The 9,292-nt window shown below is 50.9% G+C and overlaps 1 protein-coding gene across 4 annotated transcripts in view; it reads left to right on the top strand.

Moving 5' to 3' along the window:
- The first annotated feature begins 666 nt into the window (after positions 1-666).
- The window catches only part of MEGF6 (multiple EGF like domains 6), a 33,423-nt gene continuing 24,797 nt past the window's right edge, over positions 667-9,292 (top strand). For all 4 annotated transcript variants that reach the window (XM_042883061.1, XM_042883064.1, XM_042883065.1 and 1 more), the window contains exons 1-2: positions 667-1,350; positions 1,980-2,217. In XM_042883061.1, the coding sequence (XP_042738995.1) occupies positions 2,013-2,217 (205 nt within the window). In that variant the 5' untranslated portion in view covers positions 667-1,350; positions 1,980-2,012. The remainder of the gene's footprint in view (positions 1,351-1,979; positions 2,218-9,292) is intronic.

Raw genomic sequence — 9,292 nt, 5'->3', positions numbered from 1 at the left:
CCCCCCCCCCCCCCCCCCCCCCCCCCCCCCCCCCCCCCCTCCACAACTGGACCTCTGCTTAATGTAGCCTTTGTTATTCTCTTCCTTCATTTCACAGCTCATTCCTGTTATACTATGGAACAAAAGTTTTGTGTGTCGCCTTTTCAGAGATCTCACAAGTTCATTTTGTACACGTGTGTGTGTGTGTATAAATACCAACCAGCAGTAGCAAACCCAGCTAATGATGCTCTTCTGCTATTCTGAGCACAAGAGGCAGTGATTGTGCAAACAGTTCAACTCCGACCTGTGCTTTGCATTGCACTTTGCACACCTGCATCCCGTTGTTTCTTTCTTTTCCTCCTTTTGCTGTTATTCCAGGGGCAGGGCAGCCCTTCCTTTCCAATTAAGCATTACAGTTTGCTGTTAATCATTTGGCTGCTTTGGAAAACTTCCTTGGAGTGCAGAAGCCCAGCTGCAATATCCAAAGCTCCTCCTGCCCCCCACCCACTTTTTGGCCCCACCAAGCGTTTGCAAGCCTGTATGGAATAGCAGCAATAATTCCAACGAAGCATCTTTGGCCAGAGGCAGCTTTTCAGTCTCAAGTTTAGGAATTCTTCCTGTCGTGTAATTGCTGTAATTACTGCCGTGATGATATCTGTGTCGTGGTAATAAGGGAGCAAACAGAGTCTGTCTTTTAAGAGGACATCAAAGGCTCTGCTCACACCTGCCCCCTCGGCCCTTTAGTTGTGACACTAAATGCCACTGCTTCTCCACCACAGTTCCCCCCTCCAGGATTTGCTGACAGCTTGTAGAGAAATTGGGATCTGCTTTTGCATCTCTCTGCTGTGCCTCCATCTGCTGATTGGCACAGAGGGATGCTGAGGGTTTCCTTCGTGGGGAGCAATGGCTCACCCTTGCTTTGCTCTGTTTGCAGAAACGTGCACACAGAACCAAACAGGCAGAGTTGGGATAAATATTTTCAGTGGCTGTGCCAGATATTTGTTGTTGTTTGTCTGCTTTTGCTGTGCTGGAGCAGTTTTCATGTTCTGCCAGCGAAGCTTCAGAAGTTCAATCTCCATGCTGATGTTTGTGCAAGCACAGCAGGGGAAAAAAGCACGGCTTGTATTTATTTGTGCTCCGGATCCATCCCAGCAGCGGAGAGCATCCTCAGCCCCATTGCACTGCTCCAAGGGACCCCATAACAGTGGGGTGAGGAGGAAAAAAGGTCAGATTTACTGCCCATTGCTGTTTGCTGTTACAGGACCACGTCCCACACCAGGTACGGACAGCTGAACCGCCTGCAGCGCCGCGCCGCACACCGCTGCTGTGCCTACTGGGCTCAGCGCCCAGGGCACCCTGCCTGCCTGCTCTGTAAGTACTGCATGGCTGCTGCTGCATCCTGCTGCCAAGTGCTATTGAGAACTTGAAGTCAAGCACAGAGCAGTGCTGCTGCTGGGAGTTCCGGATTGCTCCATGCAAACCCTGAGTTTGCATCGCGTCTCCTTGCCCAGCCCTGCAGTGCTGTCTGTGATGGATGGTGCTGCAGGGCTCGGTGCTCAGCCTTCGCTCTCACTCTCTGTGTTTTGGCCCTCAGCAGCCGATTTTGGTGCTGCAGTGCTGTGAGTAAAACGATGGCACAAATGAGGTTTGAAGCTAAGACCCTGAGCCTGGGATGTGTGCACTCAGTGGGTGGATTTCCTGCTCCTTTGTGCTTGCTGTAGTGTAATCCTCTGCAAAGCAGGCAGAAGTGCTTGCTTCCCAGCTGTGTGGATTAGAGCGTATTCAGATTGCTCAGGTCAGGCTGTGGATATCTGTATATATGGCAGGGAATTGCAGTGGCATTGCCCTCAATCCCTTTTCCAATGGCACATCCATGCTGTGACGCCCCAGTGGGACCAATGTCCCCTGCCAAGCCATGGGGAAGCCATGGTGGTGCCCAGGTCCTGTGGGTGGCCAAGGCTGGGAGGTCATGGGCTGATCAAGGATGTGGTTCTGTGCAGGAAGATCCTCATCCCAGAGCACTGTGTGGTGGAATGGCTTCTCCTGCTGGCGGCTCTGGACGTGGAGAGGGTGTAGGAAGGACGGGTGGAGGAAATGAATCATTGAGTGCTGGGGGAATGGAGGAATGCATGCAGAGTGTTGGCACATCAGAGGATTTCGTTTTGTGCTCATTGAGAGTCAGCCCAATGCAGGCAGTGTGGCTGTGCCAAGGGATGTCTGCAGGATCTGTGGCCTCAGGTGAGTATCCGAGCTTCAATTCTGCCTTTGTTTTACCAAATCTTTGGGAAATATAACATATTTTCCGCATTTAATGAGTTTTAAGAAATGTGTCTCCCTGGAAAAATCACAGCCTTGCTTGTGGCCCTATTGAGGTGCTTTGATTTCAGAAGCCTAATTGAGCGTTCAGTCTCTGTGTGTTCATTTTGCACTTCACTGGGTGAGAATAGAGAAGTGGGGCTGCTCAGCCTTCCTTGCAGTTTAGCTCCATTTCACTCTCTGGTCCACACAGAAGGTGACACATATTTGGATGATCCCAGAGATGCAGCTTTGTCTGCTTTTGGTTTTTCCCTTACAGATGCCTCCAGTTCCCAAACAAACAACCCATCCTCCATCAGTGGAGGTGTGCACCAACCCTGCATTCAGCTCAAGGGATTTCCAGCCCAGCCAGAACCCAGCACCGATTTGGGATGGCAGTGAGATGCTGAGCTGAACCTTCCATGGTTCTGCAGTCCATGAGGCCAATTTAAAATCTGTTTCTGAGATTAAATAGCAGCAATTATTCCTCAGCTGCCAGTTCACTGGACAGATTCCACCATTAATAACAGCCAGGCTCAATGAAGCAGAGCATTTCTCCTCCAGCAGCCAAGGAGTCGGGACGCTGCTGTTTGCAAGCAGGTTTGGGGGCAGATTTGTTGTTTTTCCTTTGGCAAGCCCCACAGATAAATCAGGGGGGCTCCAGCCAGCAAAGAGGTTTGTTACTATCACTTGTGGAGCATCCAGCCATGTGCTGGTTGGGCAGAGCATCCTGTGTAGAACATCCAGCCGTACAAGGAATGAAGAACCCAGCCTTCCCTGGCTGTCCTGAGCTGAGATTTTCCATTTCTGTGGTTGTTTCCTCCCACCTGTGCTTAATTTTGTGGGACTTCTGTTTCTTGTTGTTAAACCTGTGCACACAGATGCGTGTGCAGTGTATAGTTGTGCACACGTTGCTTTTTGCATAATTTAGTGTTTGTGGGGCCTCTGTACCCCCCTTTACATTCCCAATGGCTGCAAGGACACCTGTTAGACCCTCAGTCTTCATAAACCAGCCAAAAAACTGCCCTGAATGCCAACAGGTGTTTCTAGTTTGGTGTGTGTGAGTGCATATTAACCTCCTTTCTGTCCCCCCAGCCTCTCCAAATAAAATCCCAGCTACTTCTGAAATTCCTCCGCTCAGCACTGGAGCAGCAGGCAGCCCTGCCGCGGGTGCCAAGAAACCCATGCATGTTACAATAGGGAATTTGGGGTTTTTTTGGGTGAGATTTAAATGGCTTGATTAAATGTGAGTGGAGCTCCAAACCCACTCTTGGCTCCCGTGTTCCAGAGCTGTTCTGAGTCATTGGTGATGGAGGTCAGAGCTGCTGTTCCGTGGCCTTAATCTGATTGTCTGAGATCAAAGGGCCCTGTGGTGCTGTGTGTGCTCATAAAGGAGCGGTGGGACGCTGGGTTCCCTCGCTGTGCCAGCAATGCAGTGTGCAGGGGATGGAGGGGGAGGGTGGGTGTCAGGAGCCCAGGGGATGCTGTGCCTTCCCTTGCACACCGCTGTGCCTGTGAGCACGTTGCATTGCAGGGCAGCAGAAGCTGCCGGGCGCCAGATGCGTGCAATCAGGGGATCCCTCTTTTCACCTTAGGCTTTTTAATTGAAACCTGTGGATATAGTAAGGAACAAGCAGCCATGAGCCCTTGGTTAGAGATAAAGGAAGCGTGGATAAACGTCTTTTGTGGCCTGGCAACGAACTTGCTGAGGACAACACAAAACGTGCTCATTAAACATCCTCTAACCAGCATTGCTTTTTGTTTTCAGCAGCGCTGCGGTGCTTCGTCCCACCATTATTAATTGCCTAACACCAAGGATGGCACAAATGGGCCGTAATTTGTTATTGTAACTTCTTCCCGTGCCTTTCTGTGGGTTTTTGCTCTTGACACCTATTATCCATCTGGGAACAGAAGTGGCTTTTGTCGTGAAGTCTAAATAATGAGATCAGTAATCAGCAGTCGTACAGAGACAATCTTGTACTACAAACACTTCTGCAGCTCTTGAGAGCCCTACAAAGAGCTTCCCCCCCTCAGACACTTTGTAGTATTGACCTTAATTATACTGAGACAAAGAGATGAGGAGAAAGATTATTTTTTCCCAGGAACTCTCCAGTTGTCCAGGACAAAATGTCTGCTGCCATTGTGCTGGCTGAGCAAGCCTCAGTAAGAGCTACAATTGGCATTAGTGCTGCTCATGAGCCTGAGCTTGCCAAGTGCCTGGAAGGAGCACGGCTCTGACCTGTCACAGCCCAGCTTTCTGCTTCTCAGCCCTTATTTCCTTGAGCTGTAATCCCTTTTGTGGTATTTCATCGCTGCTGACTCTGTTCCAGCCCCAGGATGGATGTTTGCTGGCAGGAGCCGGCAGCCAACACTGCTGACCTTTGGAAGATGCTCAGTGGAGGATTCCTGCTGGCTCTTGTTGCTCCTCAGTGTACTGAAATACCTGAGTGCCAGACCAGCTCTTGCAGGGCATTGAGCTTTTGTGTCTTACGTCAATAGCAGGGCATTCTGCTCTATCATTGCTGCTCCTGAAAACGTGCTGTCAAGTCTTAGCTACCCAGCAAAGAGTTCTGTGCCAGGCTGTTATCAGCGTCCATTCAATGCCATGAGTCATATTCTGCCCTCTCACTGATCTTTAAGGTCCTGCCAACGAGGCCATGGCTGGAGGAGCTTAATGCAAGCACCTGGGAGATGTGTGGGTGAGTGTGATGAGTTCTTTGGGGGATCCATCATGTTGCTGTTTTGAAGCTATAGACAGCAGAGAATCGGCCCAAGGAGGGCTGCTCAGCAGACAGACATCGTGTGGATTCTCCTACTTCTGTTGTGTTTACAGTTGAATTTGCTTTATTTATGCTTGTATATAATAACATCTTTGACAAATCACTCCCATGTGTTCTTAGGGCAGCACTGAGAGCTGGTGGCTCGGGTTGCAAGTGCAATCATGGGGTTTGTGTTACTGTCAGGGGCTGCAGGGAGATGTATGAGCCCTATATCAGACTGCCCTCCTTCTGGGGAAGCACCAAAGCCAACAAACACCCATAAGCTTACAGAGCTGAGGTCGCTGCAGAGGGTTGGGATCTTTGAAGGAAGCCTCTGCAGCTCCAGCAAAGCAGGAATAGGGTTTTTTTTTTTCCTTTGGGAATCATCCGTGAAATACAGCATTGGCTGTAGAGTGGGGAGGAAAAAACCCCATCAAACAGCGGCACGTTTGTTGGGCTCCCCAGGGGAAGCCCCAGCGGGCTGCCAAGACACTGCATTTTTATGTTGATCCATTATATGAAAGTGTCAGAGAAGAATTCTCTCCGTTATAGAGAGGTATTTATAGACTGAGAGGAAAAGCCAAGGCTTATGGCAGAGCTCAGAGGCTGCTGCTGCTCTCGCTGTTGACACACTGACTGTTTTTTCTGTGCTTTGAAGATCCACCCCATGCACGCATCCTTTGTCTGAGGTCCTGGCGAGCTGCACGTCCTGGGATTGGGAGAGCTCTGTGCTGTATTTACGGATGCTTCAGACGGAAGGAAATCTCATAAGGCTTTGATAAATCCAAGCTCTGACGTTTCTGACAGCGTTGTCTGCAGAGCGTAACCGTGCTGCTTATTTATACAGAACATGAAGGGAAGAGTCGCCCCTCTCTCTGTTCCTGCAGCAAAGCTTACAGCATACGGTGCAGCAGTTTGGGCTGTGTCTGCTTGTAGGATTGCTGCACGTGTCACCTGGCAGCCTCTGCCCGTGCTGGCGGCCGTGAGCTGCTCCCAGCAGGGCTGTCCGTGTGAGTGCTGCCAGCTCTTTGATGGAAACAGGAAGGACTTTAACGGATGGAGTCACTCCCCAGTTGGTTTAAAGCATGGCCTGATGTTTCAGAAGCAGTCAGGGAGTGCTGAGCCCAGACAGGCATGTCAGCACAGTTTGTTGATGGTGAAGAGGATGAAAGTGATTAATTACAGGCTAATCAGACAAGCCTTGAGTCCTTGGGGAGCAGGAAGGCAGCACCCAGCATGGCAACTCTTTGTGCTGGCTGATAGGTAGCAGAGGGCACAGTGCCTTTGCACAGGGCTTTTCCATCCTTTGCATGGATGGAGGCAGCTGTTAGCAGGAGTTTGTTGGCTCCTGCTGGTGGGACAGCAGTTACAAAGAGCTGTGGGTACAGAGCATCCTGTAGGGTAGAGGATGGATGAAGGCAAGGGCCTCGTGTGGCACCAAGGGAGGTTTGGGTTGAAAACGAGGAGCAGTTTCTTTTCCAGTGGAGGGGTGATGCTTTGGCACAGGAAGGTGGGGGGTCACCATCCCAGTGTGGGCAGGGGGCACGGTGGGGGGGGTTGGAGTTGAACTCAGTGATCTTTGTGTCTTGAGTTCAGTGACTTTATACTCAGTGACTTTATATTGTGCCGAGCCAGTGGCAACTGCGTGAATGACTTCTCAGATCTGCATTAGAAGAGGGAGTTCAATGGCGGTTCTCCACGATCCCCTTCTCCAGCTCTGCTGCCAGCCGGCGATCGCTTCCATCCTTAGGACCCGACGCGAAGTTTTCGTTGTAGGATTTACCCTTCCGCAGCCGGCAGAGGGCGGCGGTGTCCCGGCCGTGTCCCCGCGATGTCCCTTCGGCAGACCGCGGCCATGCGGGGAGCAGATGGGAGCACGGAGCTCCATCAGTGCGGGGCGAGCGCAACGAACACGAGATCTGTGCGCGGTAGCAGGAGGAAATGTACAGAACACGGTATGGCTGAAGCTGCTGGCAACTCGTTACTCCTCCATCCAGAGCAACGCCTTACAATGGTATTGTCTCCATTTTTCTTGTTCTTTTGAGAAGGAAATGCTTGTCTACAGGGCAAGAAGTGCAGCTTCTCTAGTACAAATACATGCGTGGAGCACCTTGCTTAGTGCCAAACGTCAGGGGTTTGCCAGCAGCTGCTACATCTCTTTGCAATCTCCCCATATATTTCACACATCAGACTGAAACGCAGCATTTCCTAACCCCGGCTTCATCGTGGGCTGTAACTGGAAAATGAAAGATAGCCAAATGTTGGTGCAGGTCCTGGTGCTGCTCTGGATCTGGGCTCCATCCCAGCACAGGCTGTCCCCACTCTGCCCTGCAGGGAGCTGACAGTGGGGGCTGTTGTAGCCATGCAGCTGGCTGATGAGCTGCACACACAGCCTGGTTTGTGGGAATAATTAAAGCGGCTCTCGTGTCTGTCGGGGAGGTGTGAAAATGCTTGGATGCAAAGCATCTCCAGCTTGCTAAGAGCTCCCATATGGGCTTTGGGGTGAGAGTGCTGCGTTGGCCAGAAGAGAAGGCTGGGCAGGGCTGTGTGTCCATGCAGGGACACTGCTGCTCCCTGACCCCACTGCACTGCTTTGTTATTTCCCAGAAATGAGCTTCCAAATGATGATCCTGACTGAAGGTGACAGAGGGGGTAGGAGCTCAGCGGCAACATCTGTCATGTTAAATAGTGGCTTGTTTTCTATCCCATCATATGAAATGAATTTACTAATTGTCTTCTGCTTAAATTACTGCTACTTACATTACCACGTGCTTAGTCCTGCTTCTTGCCCGCTGTTAGAAGTGTTTCATTTTTGTTGCACAGTGCCAGGTATGTGCACACTCACACGTGTACTGCTTGCATTACCTCCACAATGCACTGTTTGCCATTCTACGTGGAAACAGTGGGCTGCTGTGACAAAGCAGTGCTGTGGGGTTCCCTCTCTGCTGAGAAGAACGTTCCTTTTAATGGTGAACACAGTGATTATTTGCTGATATTCCCTAGGGAAGGGTTGTGGTGTACCCAGAGCTGCTGTTTTGCCATAGACCTGTAGGATGCTCTTGGTTCATTTGGTGTCCTCTGGAGCTGTTCTTGCTCTGCTGCACCCTTGGATGTGTGAAAGAGGGAAAGCCTGGTGTGGATGCAAGTGAAGTTTTCAGGGTGATGCCCTGAATCTCCTGGGGCCGTGTCTTGTGTTGCTCCAAGAGATGACTTCCCCTTAGGTGCTGATAGCATCACATCATTCCCCATCTTTTACATTAAATCTCCTGTTTTCAGGCAAGGGTGAAAGAGAAGGTGCAGCCCTTGTCTGTCAAACACCGAATGGGATTTGTGTTACTAAATGCCAGCTGCACACCATAGACTTATCAGCTCCCACTGCTCAAGCCAATGCTGTCCTGCAGAGCAGAAATCCAAACCCTGTGCATTCCTATCGCAGAGCTGAGCATTCCTGCTGCCATTTGGGACCGTCGTGTCTTCCTGGTGGCCTTCTCACTTATTTCAGCGTTGGTTGGCTTAGCAGAAGTCCAAAAGAATTCCAAACCATTAACAAAACTTACTGACAAACTGGGAAAGAGCCATTGTTGTGGATACTGGTTTGGACATCAGGAAACTCAGTAGAAGAATGTCCCTTTCTTGCCAATTTGATGCATTCGTCATGTTTTGTTGAAAATAACTGAAAAGTATTTCCTGGCTCCGTCCCACAGCGGAGATGTGTGAACCAAACAGCTCTGCCCTTATCTTCTCCAAGCTGAGATATTTTTGGTTTCCCCCGAAGTCCCCGGGTGGGGATTATGGGATTTGCTCCTCGTCTGATTGAGGGCGTCGGGATTTGGGTGGAAACAAACAGCCCTTTGTTCCCCCCTTTTGTCTTTGGGGGAGGCCCCACCGGGACTTCCTTAGCAGGGGTGCTGGTGGTGCTTGACCAAAGCCGAGGTGGGGATGGGCTGTGCAGAGCCTGCTGCTCTCACTGGGTGCAGTGACAGATGGAGGCGTCCACACGTGGCGTCTTGGAGGCGCAGGGCCCCCTTGCTCCGACCACAAAGCACCAGCAGCCTTTGGCTCTGCGCTCTGTTTTCACTTCTGAGCTGGCAGTATTATATTTAGAAAGCAAATCCTCCGTGGATTTATTCCGTCCTGGGCTTCTCTGCTCATGCTACCAGGAAAGGAGCCAATTAGCTCCCGTGCCCGTCTGGGAGCTGATTGATGAGCTCACTTAATGCCAGCACGGAGTCCCTGGGTGGCACCAGCTTCCCCTCTGT

The sequence above is a fragment of the Lagopus leucura genome, unplaced genomic scaffold (assembly GCF_019238085.1).
Source record: "Lagopus leucura isolate 7727_CA_CO unplaced genomic scaffold, USGS_WTPT01 Super-Scaffold_100037, whole genome shotgun sequence".
In the NCBI taxonomy this organism is placed as follows: Eukaryota; Metazoa; Chordata; class Aves; order Galliformes; family Phasianidae; genus Lagopus; species Lagopus leucura.
Note: the sequence above shows the minus strand (reverse complement) of the source record. Positions and strands in the feature narration are given on the sequence as shown.